Raw genomic sequence first — 15,970 nt, forward strand, 5'->3', positions numbered from 1 at the left:
AAGAATGCACATATAAGACGCTTTGTTGTGATACAAAGCTGCACACCTGGCATTTAAACTAAATGATTTCAGCTGTGATTCCAGGGGCTTACGTGATCCAGCATGACTCCAAATACACAATTTGATTAAGGTCATGATTAGATACAATTTTCAATTTAGACATTTTTTTCAGCACCATTTCAGGAGTATTGAGTCTTTATTTGTATGATTAAATGATCAACATATCATTGCTTTCCCGACCGTTATTAATGCTTGATTAGTATTACTGATAGTATTAATGATTGAAAATTAATCTAAAAATTGCCAAGACGGCAGCAGGTGAGCAACAGACAGCAGCAGTTATCCTTGTTTTTATATTTGTGTAAACTCAGTCTGTATGTGCTGTGATGACTAAATTTTCCCACAGCGGATAAATAAAGTCTTATCTTGTCTTTAAAAAAATAAATAAAGTGTGATATGACAGCTCTATTTTTCTGGAATGGACTTCATTGAGACCAAAAGGTCAGATTTCCAATTTCGGCGATCCTGCTTTTGATAATTGAAATTTTAAGCTTATTTTGATGAATTTTTAGATTTAGATTTGGAATCATGCCACCCCTGGATCAAACGTGACAGAATAAAACAAACACGGGGGTGGACTATCATAATCAGCTTGTGTTTTGCACCACAAAAGAAAAAAAAAATTGAATGAGATCATGCCTAAGAAGACCTTGGCTTGTACTGATTTTGCAGTGTGTGTGTGACGCAGCAAAGTGCATGAGTGATTGGCTCGCTCTCATTGGCTGTTGCAGGTTTCTGCTCGATATTCTACTGTTCCTTTCACACTACAGGATGTGTACAAGATTACGACTTGAAATCAGGGAGGCTCTACTGCAGACGGTAACATTAAGATCATGTCTGTAAACCCGTAATTCTACAGATAATCTGTTCGGACCAGCCTTGAATCAGAATCGACCCCGGGACTGTCGGGACCCAAAATCTGCCCAATTATCTTCTAGTGTGGACACGTCACTGAGCATACTTTATATTATTTATATTATATATATAAATAAATGAAATTATAAAAAAAAAGAATTATATGTATATATATATATATATATATATATATATATATATATACACACATATATATATATTCATTGTTGTTTAATTCATTTTTAAAACCATTTCAGATGTTTCTCTGACTCTATGATGTAATGTGAGCTAATGTGAGTTTTGTCCTTGACTAGAAAATATTGCTTCTCTTAACTGATGGAAAGTTCCCTCCAAAAACAATAAGGACATGACAAACGGAAGCAATTCAATTAATATATTAAATAAATAAATAAATAAATAAATAAATATATTCATCGTTGTTTTTAAAAACCATTTCATTTCATTTATTTACTTGTGAAAAGATTTTTTTTCTGCATCAATTTTTCCTCTTTTGTTGATTTAATTGCTTCCGTTTGTCATGAATGTTCTTATTGTTTTTGGAGGGAACTTTCCATCAGTTAAGAGAAGCAATATTTTCTAGTCAAGGACAAAACTCACATTAGCTCACATTACATCATACAGTCAGAGAAACATCTTTACAATTGTCTTTTTTTTAGTTAGCTTCCAACAGTTGAACAACGTGCTTGTGTTAAACCCTTTTCATTTAAATTCTGTAAGTGTGCTGGGCCTGGTGGAGCTGCAGAAGGACCCTGTGCTCTCAGCGACCCCCACTCTGTGATAGAGGCTGCTGGGTTAGCCCACAGGTCAGCAGGCTGGAAAAAAAAGCCCAGGGAAATGTAAGGTCTTGAGTTATTCAGCTCCCCTTTGGACTTGAGTCTCCCCCACACGGTTAGATTTACAGTCTGAGCTGCAGGGCTCGTACTCCCTCCTCCTCTAATGGCCTGCTGTGAATCACACTCCAAACCTGTGATGTCACCTCTGATGCTCCACCACAATGTCATGGTGGGTTGCATTCAACAGACCTCAAACTGTAAGAGCTTTACTTTTGCATTGTCCTTAAAAGATGGTATCAGTGCCTTTTTTAAACTAAAGTGTTTTCACTCTCAGTGCTGTTATTTATCTCTGCAGCGATGGAATAACCATAGAGACGAGGTGCTTGGATTTGTCTCTTGACCCTGTTCTCTGTTCCCTCTCATCAAACCGCTCCTCGCTCTCTTCTTCTCATTTCATCTCCTCCCTCTCTGCTTTGTTGTTTCAAAAGGTGTGAAGGAAGCTGTTGTATTATTGCCGTCATCAGCATATCTTGTGTTCTGTCAACAGATTGCTCTATCGCCGTCTTGTTGAGTCAACATATTATTCCACCAGCATTAAGCGTTTGAAGTCGCCTGGCTACGTGAAACACAAATATGATGAATGCTCCGTGTCATGTCCACATCTGACATGACTGTACAGTCTGTCACTTTTTATGCCTTTAATAATGTTCCGGTTATTTTCGCTTGTGTGGCTGCAGTTTGAGCTAACAGCTGTTTGTTGTATCATCTTTGAGGAACACTGCTGACTGCCAGACGTCTTCTACAGCTGACAAAAGCAGCCTTCGCCTCGGTACGACCAGTCTTTGGTCAGTGTTTGTGTAGGTGTTATTCCATAGTCTATGTCCTTTTCCAAGTGGAGTTATTTCATGTATTGTTTGGTCTCTATAGATTTACTGTATCTGTATTATAGTATTAGTGGATGTGCAATGCAATGAAACTGTTTTATAATGCAGTTTTATATCATATTTATGCATTTGTGACCCTAATTTTTCTTAATTCAAGTTTAAAAAAAGCTCAGTTTTACTAGTATTGTTTTTTAGGTTCTTTATAATAACTAATACTATATTAAAGTGAACTTTACTACTCATATTTCCCATTTTATTATTAAATAAAGTTATTAATTTAACCTTTTGTAGAGTTTATTCTTCTGTGAAATGTCCATCCTTCTTATCGACTATCTCTAATGGCAACTTTGCAAAAAACAACAACCGTGTTTGTATGTAAAGAAATTCATCTTAGTATTATGCTAGATATGTTTTTATAGTTTTGACTAAATATTGCAGCATCACTCAGACTCCAGACTGCTGTCTCTGTCTGTGGGTTGAATGTCTTGCAATTAATGTGTCCCAGTTTGCAGCATTTTGCAGTTTCTTTTCACTGATGTGTAAAACACATGTTCTCCATGAGCCTCTCTGCCCTGTATTTATGTGTGTTTATGACATTATATCCCTGATAATGAGACATACACAAAAAAGCCAGTGTGGCGCTAATGTGGATAAGGCATTAGTTTGCAGTTTGTCATTTCCATTAGCAACTTAAATAATGGGGTGCAACTGAAACGGCACACAAGGACGGAGCTGAACACATCTCGGTACAGCTGCACTGTAACATGATCTCTTATCTGTAATAGAGGCCAGGAGGCAGCGTGCAGCAGGGCAGCTTCTTACCTTATAGTTGCGGCAGGTGGGGTTGAAGGCGTTGGTGCCGCAGGCGAAGAGCGTCTCATCATTACGTGGCACCAGCACTTTGATATAGTTATAACATTCGTCCTGTCAGGACAGAAAAACAGCTTGATGTTATTGTGCATAAGGGAACACCGGGTCCATGTTGGCTCCTGGTACGCCAACAACAGAATCAAAGCGGGACTTGCAGCAGGTAGAGGCTGCGTTTTACTGGCTGATACACTCGTACAACTGTCTCTCTGTTTTACAGTCATTATGGTAATCCCCCAGCTGATTCTTGTGGTTTCACAGTAGCTCAGGGGAGGGAAACACTACGCCAAAACCCTCAGTCTGTTGTCCCCTGATGGAAGTGCCACCGTTTCTGATAAGCTACCTGCACACCAAGGCTTATTACAAACGAACAGAAAAGAAGTCAGAGGCAAAGGAAGCGAGAGAAAGGGGTGAGCAATAAAAGCAAAAAGAGTGAGATAGAGAGAGAATATGTGTCTGGAAGATAATACTCACGCTGTTTTTCCCTCTCACAGTGCACTTCTCCACATCCTTCGTCTTCCAAGTCAGTTTCTGAAAAATGAACAGACAGCCAACTGTCAACTCAAAGACAAGCTGTTTCTCACCATCCCAGCTTTTGTTGCTCCCAATCGTTCAAGTGCTATTACGAGACAGCTGTGATGAAAATCTCATTAACTTCAATAAACTGTTGTGGAAGAAAAAAACAAACAAACAGAGATATCAGGAATGCCTGCACGGCTCGTCAGTGGGCAACTAAACATTGTGGTTCTTCAGTGATAAAAATCCTTCTGCAAAATAAGTCTGGATCTGTGAGAAAACACACACGCGCACACACACACACACACACACACTGCAATCAAAAGACTGCAAAGGATGTTTTGCATCGCTTCACTGTCCATATGAAGAGCAGTCAATTAGCCTCAATTAACCTGCTGGCCCGAAGCTCTGCCCTTTGTCTTCACACACATAAACACACACTCCCTGCATCAGTGCTGGTCGTCCAGTGGGCTGTGTTGGAAAAAGATCTATCAGCTTGTTAACAAGCTTTGCCAGTTGAAGGTTTAATATGCTCCCTTCAATTGTCGAATAATTTACTGACCAGAATATTCTCAGAGCTAATAAATACGACAGAGGATGCTAATGGTTGTGTACACGTCCGTTTCAGTCCCAAGTCGTTCTTTTGTCAGCAGCTCCAGACAGTGTGTGAGCAGACAGAAGCTTGACGTCTTGACACTTTTGGGTATTATGGGATGGAATCTCCAAACAGTAGCAGTGCAGAAAGACTGGGATCTGTTTTTTGTTTTTTTTTTATCTGTTTTTAAGGCCAACTGTGACTAGGGTTGCAAAATTCTTTGAATTTGGAAACTTTCCATGAAAATTAACAGGAATTTATAGGAATAAACAAGGAATTTACAAAATTGAAGGTTGGTCCTTAACAAGGAACTTAAATATAGTTGTAAAATGTACTTTTACAACTATACAGCATAATCTTGGCTGAAACAACCAGATTTCAGGCAAGTACACTTGAATATCTTCTATTCCTCACTCACATGCACACAGCACACAGCTTACTGCAGGGCTGCTGAGGCCACGCCCCCTATTGAGACCACACACCCTACATACACTATGCATTCCTCCATCACATGTTCCACTCATTTACATGTTGAATGGGACTTTTTTTTGGAGGGAGAGGGGATCTTGATCAAATTCAACTTACAAATGAATCTGTTGAAATGTCGTGTTTTTTTATTTATTTATTTTTTTTAAAGATTATTTTTTGGGCATTTTACATGCTTTATTGAAAGCGAGAGACAGATAGAAAGGGGGTGACAGAGGGGAGGACATGCGGCAAAGGGAGCTCAGGCCGGATTCGAACCCGGCTCCACCGCAGCGAGGACTGTAGCGTCTATACATGGGGCGCCTGTGTAACCCACTACGCTACGGACCACCCCGTGTTTTTTTATTTTTAATATTTCCCAGCTTAACTTCCAATGGAAAGTTTCTGGAAATCTTCCACCCCTTTGCAACCCTAATTGTGTTTCATTTTCCATTTTTGGATGTTGACTTTGCTTTCTCCTGCACAATTAAAGATTATCTGATACACCATCATTGTCTCAGTGGTGTAATAATCATTTTAAATGCAAAGAAAATAGGTAGTTATTCTTAAAGGTGTATGCAGTTTCATAAATGTTCTAATTACTTTTTGACTTTGAGTGTATAAAAGGTATCTGCACATTGTTTGATGTCAACACATGTAACTTTTAATTACTGAATGATGAATACCTTTAGATCTTGTTTATTTCACAGTGTGTCCTTGGTGAAAGAGAACATTAAACTAAACAACTTGTCTCACGAAAGAAAAAGGGTGAGTCTTAGTTCTATTCCTTTCATGCTAAAAAGGTATAAAACAGGACAAACTTGCACAAGTCATTCTTTCTGTCTTTCATTTTCTCATTCTGTCTGTCTGTCTGGTTTTCTTTCGGCTATTTTGCTCTTCAATTCGTCTCAAGGTACAACCTTGCAATAAGCCAGCCAGTGGTAGAATACATTTTGATGCCTTATTGGAGCCGTGGGGTCACTTCTCTTGGACCATAAGTCCCTGAAAAACAATTTGTCCCACAGGCAGCTTGTTCTCTTGTTCTCTGAGCTGGTTTTCCATTTTATCGGATAGCTTTCAGTCCACAAGTCAAATCAGAAACTATAGAACGGGCGAATGCAATCTAACTGCTGGGTAGGCAGGGAAACCAGCACTTGGTGAAGAGAAACACATCTCACATGCTTCCTGTTTTACACCTTTGAGCCAACAGTGTTTCATTTCCACTTCATATAGTATGATGATGCATTAAAGGGTAGGGCTGGCATAATGCAATATAATTTTCGACAAATCCCTTGAAATCAAAACCACCACTGCTTCCCTATCATCTCTGGAGCACTTGGCCCAAAGCCTATTTAATCTTTATACGTGTTTGAAAATATCTCTCAAATATATATATCTCATATAAAAAATGTGTTTAATGTCTAAAAAAGGCTCGATGTTATTTCCTAAAACAGCCATGAGACACAGTTTCAAGTAAACATTATTCTAACAGGAGTAAAAAAAAGTGCATTTGTTGGGAACTATTTTCAGCAGCGGATTGATCGACTAAAACTAAACTACAGTGGTTGTGACTGAAGGAGTCAGTGAGTGCAACAGGTGCAGTATGTTAAGACTTGAGGGGGGCATTCACATACATTTTGATACATTTTGATCCTTGATCAAGGAACCTAAACCCCCCACGCAGCTCCCGGGCGCAGTTATGTGTTATTTGTGTGCTATGTGTTCTTGCACGGTGTGTAAAAAAGGATGGGTTAGATGCAGAGGTTGAAATTTCCCATTGTGGGATTCATAAAGTAATTAATCTCAATTCCAACACCACATGAATGCAGCACGAACACCCAATCTTGCCTTGTTCATGGAAGTGAAAAATAATGTGTAAATTGAATGGGTTGTTCCTTGGCCAATGCCACTTCCTTCCACCAAGTTACTTTAAAATCGGGGCCAGTAATTTTCCCATAATCCTGCTGACAGCCATCGAGAACATAACTTTCTTGGCAGATGTAATAAGGAATATTACCATCCATATCCTTTAAGGAGAGATGTCATTTGAGTGTCACATTTTTGTTATAAAATGAGAAAGTCTTTCCATGAAATTCTACAATGAAAAAGGCTCAGTAAGAATAGTGAGGACTAACTTTTCAATCATTTTCTGAGCCGTTTAAGACTTGTGATCCGTCTGCCCTCCAGGTCCATGCACGGAACATCTCCGGCTCGACTTTGTGAAGATCTGACACGATTCTGCAGGAGTCAGCGTTATGGTAATGGCCCCTGCCTTGTCCACGCTCGATTTGGTTTACTAATAATTACTTATGGCCACCGAAGCCCGGGGAGATCAGTGAAGGGGAGAATGTGAATGAGCGCCCCGGGGCGAAAAATGAAGAGCTGGTTTAAAAACGAGTCAGAGTGACGGAATGGATCTCGATGAAGACGACGCATCATTTGCTGGCGATGTGAGTCAGTCACAGTCGTAGGACAGTGGGAATGTGATTGCAGAATATGGGCACACTCTTCAATAATTTTCCACTCAGTTCCTGCTGTCACCCTGGAGGTGGCAGAGGTTTGGGGTAAATGGCAAAGAAAACGCATCTCGTACAAACATTCAATATCCAAGTTCTTATATAAGATAAATGAAAAGAGATGAACTGACATGGTGCTGCTCAAAAGTTCCCATTTCTTTGTGCCACATTTCACACCCCAATCAATACTTCAGATCTCTCCGACGTGGAGTGGTGGCCTTATCCGAACGAATATCCATGTTTAGCTCTAATCTAAATACGAGAAAACAAAAGTCCAGGCCTCGGAGGGCTTTTATTTAAGTGCAATCATGTTTGACAAATGAGATTCAGATAGGAAGGAGCATGGCACTTCAAAAGCCACAAGAGCCTCGCTCCACTTGTATTGGATATATGTCTGAAGAGAGATTGCTTAATACTTGAACGAAAAGCCAGGACAAGGGTAGGAAGGAAAATAATGGCATGCAAACATTACAAGAGATTTCCCCTGTAAAAACACACACACAGGGATTAGTCTGAAGAGCACTGCCTTGCATCAAAGCCTTCTTTGAGGCAGGTTGACGTCTAAATATCATCCAAAATATGACTTTGCTCCAGCAAAACTCCACATTTAGTTATGGGAAAGATTTTACTTCCTCATATTGAAAATTAACCACAGAATGCTAAAACCTGCTTTAACATTAATTGCATAAAAATGTCAGTTAAGGCTGGGTAATTCAAAACCTCCACTGGTAACTTGCAGATTATTGGCATTGATTCTGGAGGATCAAGAGGAATCAAACCCTCCCTAAATGTCAGAGGAAGAATTGATCTTGGATGTGAGTTTTTGCATTGAGAAAATCAATGGATCACGGTCCGGTTTAGAAAGCAGATGGAACATACAAGCTTCGCATTAAATGATGCCAGCAAATACACGAATATCGGCTCAAACACATATCAGACAAGGTTATGTGTTGGACCCAGATTTTAAACTTTGAAGCAGAAGTGACTCTGAAGAGCAACACCAGGACATTTTGTTCATGACGTGAATGTGGGCAGACTCTCCTACCTGCTGTGGGATTATCTGCTCAGATGAAGTGGCAAGATTGATGGCAAACACATGGTCTCTGCAAGAGATAGAGAGTTCAAGACACCATTAGCGAGGCCATCTCCACATGCTTTTTCTCAGCCTTCACACTTTTTGAATGCAAAGCTCTGTAAGCCTCTGATCCAACCATTTCACCAAAACCTACTCTCTGAAAGATGCTTCAATAGGACTGATCGAAGCTGTTCAACAACAGCGGGAGAAAGGTGGATTAACAGGCAAAGTTTATTGGCTTTTCAATTTCACAAAAAAGTTTTCCCAACACCAAAAGTTTTAAAACTATCGACAGAACCCATATGAATCACTCTGTGAAGTGAGGCATGCACTTTGTTGCATGCAGCTGTGGAAAATATTAAGTCCATTTAGGTACATTAGGAATCTCTATACCTTTTCAGACGGGCTTCTTGGCAGTGAGAGCACTGCAGTTTGAGACGGAGCCAAAGACTGTAGCAGAATTTATTTTGCACAATGGAAAATAGGTAGAGGAGGTGCAACCTGGTACCTTTTAGATAATTAACCCACGACATCTTGATCGAGAGGAGAGCAACGTGCAATTAGGTTGAGAGATGCACTAGAAAAACTTTGGAGGTTCAGCCAGAACTGCAACACAAGTGTTTGGTGTGGAGGTGCTTCCTGGGATACCTTACATGGCAATACATTAATGTCTGAAAAATAGCTTTTTTTCTCAGAGGGGCCAGAATTTAAAGTCATTTGGAAATTTTTGATGAATAAATTATTCTCACAATGTGTTTTCCTATTCTCTTTAATGTTGACATCTTGTTTCTTTTGCTGACTTTTAAATGGTTTTTTTCCCCCTCTGCTAAAGCTGTTGCACACTTTGTCCTTTTCTCCTTCCATCATGTCTTTTTCAAGAGCCCATCTGCCTCTTGCTAAGCTATCAGCGGAAATGAGAACTAAATTGACTTTATGCTTGATGGACTTTAAGGGTAAATAAAAATGAAACTAACAACTAAATCCGTGGTTATATAATCAGGTGAATACTTCAGGGTCTGAGGAAACTACGTAAGAATTAAATTTACTCTGGTAACTGGTGTTTATCATTTTTCATATTAATGGACTACAAAACCAGGAACAACACTCAGAAGACTAATCAGGAGTGAACAATAGTTATTGGAGCCTTTGTGCAGCCATGCATATTATCAGATTTACAGACAGTATACAGAGTGTAAAATGTGTAAGAGATTACCATTAATAGCTTTCACTTTGTAAACCTTATAAATGTGTAGTAGTATTTTGTGATGTTAAATTGGCAGGTGAGTGGTGGTGACTGACCTTGCAGCGATGTAGAGCATGCGGTTGATCCTCAGCATCCTCTGGAAGTCCAGGCCGAGGCGGACGGTGTCATTGTCCGACATGAGTCCCTGGAAGCTGGGATAGAGGTAGGAGGCTGTGGGTGAAGAGATGGGGGGAAAGGAAAGTGTTCAGGTACAAATAATGAAAAAAAAACATCAGCTGACTAGGGTTGTCACAGTACTAAAATTTTCAACTCGATACTGATACTCAGGAAAATATTCGATACTCGATACCATTTTCGATACCACGAGGATAAAAACAAAGACCCCAAAATTTAATATTAATATTTTTATTATTAAGAAAAATGCAACATGTAAAAATTAACAGAACCACAGGTTAAATATTTATAATGAAAAACAGTTGTGCAAAAAGAAACTGCAACTATGATAATAAGATTCAGGTCTGAGGTAGTGCAAAAATTAAATAAATACAATAAACAATAACAATTAGAACAATATTTTGAGGTTGTATGCTGTGCACGGGGGGGTATCAATACTTTTGAAAATGAGTATCGTGTCCGGATACAACGCTTTGGTATCGATACTTTTGACAACCCTACAGCTGACTCACTAAGCATCTCAGTAAAGGTTGGAAACACAAGACTGATATATTACATCCCTCTGAGATCTTGTTAAAAACTGGAAAAGAAAGACAGAAGTCAAACCAAACTTGTTTCAATGAGTTGAATGATAATAATAACATAAATCAAACAGTTCACTAGGCTGGATTTATAAAACGTGTAAGTCATTCTGAGTTGTCATATGTCAGTGCTTTTAAAAACAGCTGTTTGTTGGTTTCTGATATGAATAGAGACAAAAGGACACCGATGGCTTAACATTTATCCAAAGCAAATCAGCAGCTTAGAAAAACATTACACCTTTAAAGTATAAGAAACACTGAACCAAGGTTACACTATGGCATATTGTGCTGAAAAATACAGAGTATACACTGTATGCTAATGTGCACTTGTGTAGGTGGATGAGCAGGGGAAACATAGCATCCGAAGTTGCAAATTAGCTGGTCGTGTCACAGAAGTCAGTCTGATTTAAATAAACGGCTCCTGGTAAGCATTTCTTAACTGACATGTCTGGGGACGGTGCCAAGTGAGGACAAGGAAACAAATCAAAAACATCTGAGAGGAAATTCTGTCTGTCTGGTCAGCCCACATTTAAATAGCACTCATCTGTCTCTGAGGTCGTAAAAGTTTAACTACTGAATGCAATTTATGCAGTTTCCCTTCACCTGACCAAACCCCACTGAAAAAAAACTATTTTACATAACATGTCGTGGTTAAAAAATACAAAGAAATATATGTTTCATTAAAAATATGATTCAACGGAATGCAGGTGAATTCATTGAATCAAGCTGCATGTGTGCAGCAACATAAAAGCTGTGAGATAAGATGAAGTGAGGGAAGTGGTGCAAAGAGGAAGAGAAGGATAATGGATAATGGAGGTAATCCAACTGTACGTTGCTCTACGGCTGATTTTCCCTTTTCCCTCCTCTGCATTTTAATTCCATCTCGCCCTTTTCTCCTCCAATAGACCAACCCACTGGAGGGAAATATTAATTTAAACAACGGAAGAGCGTGTCCAGTACTTTAAATAACAGAATGACAGCCAGTCAGTAGATGGACATGCCTTTAAAACGTTCGATGAAAAAAAAAAAAAAAATGGAGGGGCGCTTCAGGCGGAAATAAAATTAGCCTGCTCAATACTGACACTGGGCTGTCTTCCACATCACAGACTTCCCCTGCTGCTTCCTTTTTTCTCCTTCTTTTCGGCTCAAGGCCACGGTGCTCTGGATCTGTAAAGTACTGTATTAAGTGCCCTCCAGCCTCCCATCTGACCTGGGCTGCTGCTGAATTAGCAATCCCCGCTAGAAATACACCACAATCGGAAATGAGTCTCTCTACAGGGAGCCGTATGTTCCCCTAACCGCTGGTCTCGAATCGACTGTTTAAAGATTTAAAGGCCTAATGTCTGGCTGAGCTCTGGACCTTGCTGTGCTGTCTGGTGAGGAGACTCCCGGTGGCTCATCAGCCCGCCCCGCTATCCTCCCCCTGGCAAATGAGGATTTTCTAATTACTCTTCAGCACTTTTACATCCTCTAAAGCTTCGAGGGCAACTAGGGCACAGCTCAGGGCAGCATCCAGGAGCAGGTGATGGTGCCTGGAGATATTTCAGATCAGAGCCTCTGGAAGCAGGTGTATGATGCTGGTCAAAGGCTGAATCACAACAAATTCTCACATCCACTGGACTTAAATCACTGCATCATTCATCTGCAACTATTTTGGTAATTAGTTATTTGTTCAAGCCATTTTTCAAACACAAAATTTGTCTTTGTTGTGTCTTTAATCCCATACGAACATGCTATTTAGATTGCTAAAACAGTATGTGAGATTTTTAAGTTAGAAGAAATATGAAGCCAGCAGTATTTCCAGTGATATACTGTATATATATGCATAATACTTCACCTCTGTCTGACAGGTGACACTGGACTCTATCTATCTATCTATCTATCTATGTATCTATGTATCTATCTATCTATCTATCTATCTATCTATCTATCTATCTATCTTATATGCAAACGCTGGACACTAAGCCTACCTAATATCAGTGTAAAATAACACAGTGGTGATGATACTGTTCATAACACACAATTTCAACCAAGACATATTTTTTATTTGTCAATGCTTCACCTGAATGTGTGTGATTCAGACTTTATATATTGCGACTATACATTACATGTTACATGACATGTAATTTAGCTGATGCTTTTGTCCAAAGCGACTTACAATAAGTGCATTCAATACATGTTCGCTGATGGTTTATAGTAGAGATAATTTTTAAAATGACAGTGACTGAGTGAGCTCTGTTACAACATACACAACGAGTTTGCCTCCAGTTTGCATTTTCTAACAGCCGAAGTACTCCTATGTGAAAAAAAAAAAAAAATTCAAGTGTGTGCAAAAAGAAAACTACTTATTAACACATACTGAGTACGTAGTGTATAGCCATAAAGGATTTCAGGCACAGCGACTGTCTTAAATGATGGTCAACTGATTATCTTTGAAAAGACATTAATGACATCATCTTGGGCTCTAGGATGGAAACTTAATGGGCATTTTTTTTAAATCAAGATATCGAATGATTATAACAATAATGGAAATAAGAGTTGCAGATCTAAATATAACACCAGCCAATTTGTGCAAATGCATATTGCAGAATGCCAAGTTCTACTGTTTATCTTGCAATGGTCCAGATAGAAAAGGACAACCTTGATACATTTCCAGAGTTGTACATTTGTTTGTTTGTTAGTACTATAAAGTATTAGAAACATTTTATTGTCTCTGGCCTCTCAAAATGTGTAAAACTAATGGATGTATTACTCAAACTTGACTTCCACACCAATATACTAATTTACAGTCAAGCTGTATACCCAAAAGTATTTCATGAGTATTGGTGTCATTGGAACGTTTTAGTGTCCTATTATGGTTTAAATCTAAAGTTATGGTTGAGTGAAATTGTCTGATACAGTCCTTAGTTGCATCAAAAACTTCTAATATACTTTATAACTTTGCCCTCCACGTCCCACTGTCTCGCATCAATCATCAGATTATGGTTTATGAAGCGTTCTGCTGAGAATTAAATTCTGGGGGAAAAGAGAGAATGCTTAATATATATAAGCTCAAACATGGCAGCAGCTTCTTCTCCAGCTCCGGTGTAATATTATCTTTACTTGCCTTAAAAAAAAGAAAGCTAAAAGATGCTGAGGTGAGTCATCTGTCCACTCTCCAAAAGAAGTAGTGACTCGGGTATGATTTTATAGACTTCGGCCTCATGAAGTACTACGATTCATAATGGACGTCTCACAGAGTTGTGCGGGACCTTGTGCCACGCTGTCACCTGCTGGAACCAGAGGTGATAAATTGCTCTCATTACACCTGGGATGGAGCTCCACATATAGCACTATTAGCGCAGCTATTTCTGCTAATGGTTGCGTTACTCTCTTCCAGATAGATCAATTACAGTGTGTGGGCCATGGTCTCAGCCACCTCTTAAATCAATTATGGGCCATTACATTTAGCAGCCAGGACCTCTTCTGTGGACCTCCCCAGTGATTGGGTGCCATTGATGGGTCCCCGGGCTGGGCTGATGAAGCAGTGTCTTCAAAGTGTCACCGGTGTCCAAGTTCCTCCTCAGTCAAACTCTGAGTAAGGGCTGGAGCTGCACTCTCTTAAGCTGCACTCACATGTGGGACTGTGAGATAACGCCATGTCAGTCACTTGGATCGTTGTCATATTGTTTTACTCAACTCTTTTGTCCAAATCACCAACAAAATGAGTTTTATGTAACCATTCTGGGGCTCCTTGTTTGAGTTCTTCACTAAGGCCCTTAAACATCCATGTAACCCAGATCCATTCACCGTGTTGTTGGGGGTGGCCAATCCAGATGGTGTGAAAGGTAGTTGTGAAGCTAAGGCTATCTCCCTTTTAACATTGTTAGCCAGAAAGCTAATTTTACAGTCTTGGAAATCTGAAAGGGCTCCTACATTTGAAATGTGGTTGAGAGAGCTGGGAAATGTATTACACTTGGAGAAATTCTGCTAAAAATGATATCTTTTTAAAAATCTGGCAACCTTTTCTCGATTTAATGTCTAAAAACTGAATTAGTGCTATTCTGTTGCTGTGCCATTTATTTCAAACCTATGTCCTGTTTGTCTCATGTCTCATGTCAAAAACTCTGTCAAAGTCCCACCAACTATTTCTAATTTGTATATATTTTTCTGTTATGAAAACAAAAAACATAAATACACAAAAAAAAAAGAGTTTTACATGAGTGAAAATGTTTTTTTTTATATGTTATTTAGCTTTAATGTGACATATATCAGTATTCAAGGTCTTTTTCACACCTGTACTTTGGCCTAGTGGGTTTGAAGCAAACCTTTGAGTATAGGGTTTGTATCTGTTAGTCTTACTGATTTCTAGTTGATTTGGTTCCATAAAGCCAATCCAGCTTAGTTACAGCTCAGTTACTAAGTCAACTTATGCCAGGAACTACACTAGCGCTCAAAAGTTTGGAGTCACCCAGAAAATGTCTGTGTTGTTTTCCATGAAAATACTGTTTTAGTCATAAAATGAGTTACAAAATTATTTGAAAACATAGTAAAGACAAGGGTAGAAATAACTATTTTAAATTGTAAAACTCAAGCTGCCTGAGGAAGGATCATTTTATTGATTCTCAAATCAGAGCAAAACAGTTTTCAGCTGTGCTAACATAATGCTCAGGTGTTTTAATGATCGATGAGCCTTTCAACACTATAAATGTGGATTAACACGATGAACACAGGAGTGATGGTTGCTGACAATAAATAATAGATATTTCATAAGTAAATCAGCCGTTTCCAGCTTTAATAGTCATTTACCACATTAACAATGTCACTGTATGTCTGTTATTTAATTTTTTTTTAAATGTGCTTTTCTTTCAAAAATAAGGACATTTCTAAGTAACCTCAAACTTTGAGCAGTAGTGTATTTGCATTATGAACCAGCATTCTAAAAAATGTTGTCAGAAATCTCAATATATTATCCTTACTTTACATGTATAGTTTGTTTGCTTTGGTCCTTACTGCATCTGTCTACTGTGTCTTTAGTTCAGGTGTAAATACAACTAAAAGTAGCAAAAGAAGTAGTCAAAAAACATTTTGTATCATAAGATCTTGCAAACAAGGTAAAGTTTTGGATCAAACTGTGCCTCAGCTTTGACTGAGAAAGGTGCTTTCATGGCTGCTGCTGGTGTTGCTTCCTGAGTTGAAATGGCCTTTTTCACAACAAAGCCAACAAACAGAATGAAAGGAATAAATATTCCAGCAGCCACATAAACCTCTGCAAATTTGCTTGCTGCTAACATGCCCTTAAACACATCTACTGCTCTAGCCATGTTCCCCAGTGGTGCTATAAAGCCTCAGTGACCCTTTGCTTTACTTCTGCATCTACTCCCTCCTGCAACAAGGATCACCAT

General features: G+C 39.0%; 1 protein-coding gene across 2 annotated transcripts in view; it reads right to left on the reverse strand.

The window, feature by feature from the left end:
• Positions 1-15,970, reverse strand: part of sema6e (sema domain, transmembrane domain (TM), and cytoplasmic domain, (semaphorin) 6E) — a 176,154-nt gene that overhangs the window by 61,840 nt on the left and 98,344 nt on the right. For both annotated transcript variants that reach the window (XM_059340224.1, XM_059340223.1), the window contains exons 5-8: positions 9,927-10,041; positions 8,598-8,655; positions 3,935-3,991; positions 3,416-3,517 (exon numbers count right to left, since the gene is read on the reverse strand). In XM_059340224.1, coding sequence (XP_059196207.1) covers positions 3,416-3,517; positions 3,935-3,991; positions 8,598-8,655; positions 9,927-10,041 — 332 coding nt within the window. The remainder of the gene's footprint in view (positions 1-3,415; positions 3,518-3,934; positions 3,992-8,597; positions 8,656-9,926; positions 10,042-15,970) is intronic.

This window comes from Centropristis striata, chromosome 8 (assembly GCF_030273125.1).
Source record: "Centropristis striata isolate RG_2023a ecotype Rhode Island chromosome 8, C.striata_1.0, whole genome shotgun sequence".
Taxonomy (NCBI): Eukaryota; Metazoa; Chordata; class Actinopteri; order Perciformes; family Serranidae; genus Centropristis; species Centropristis striata.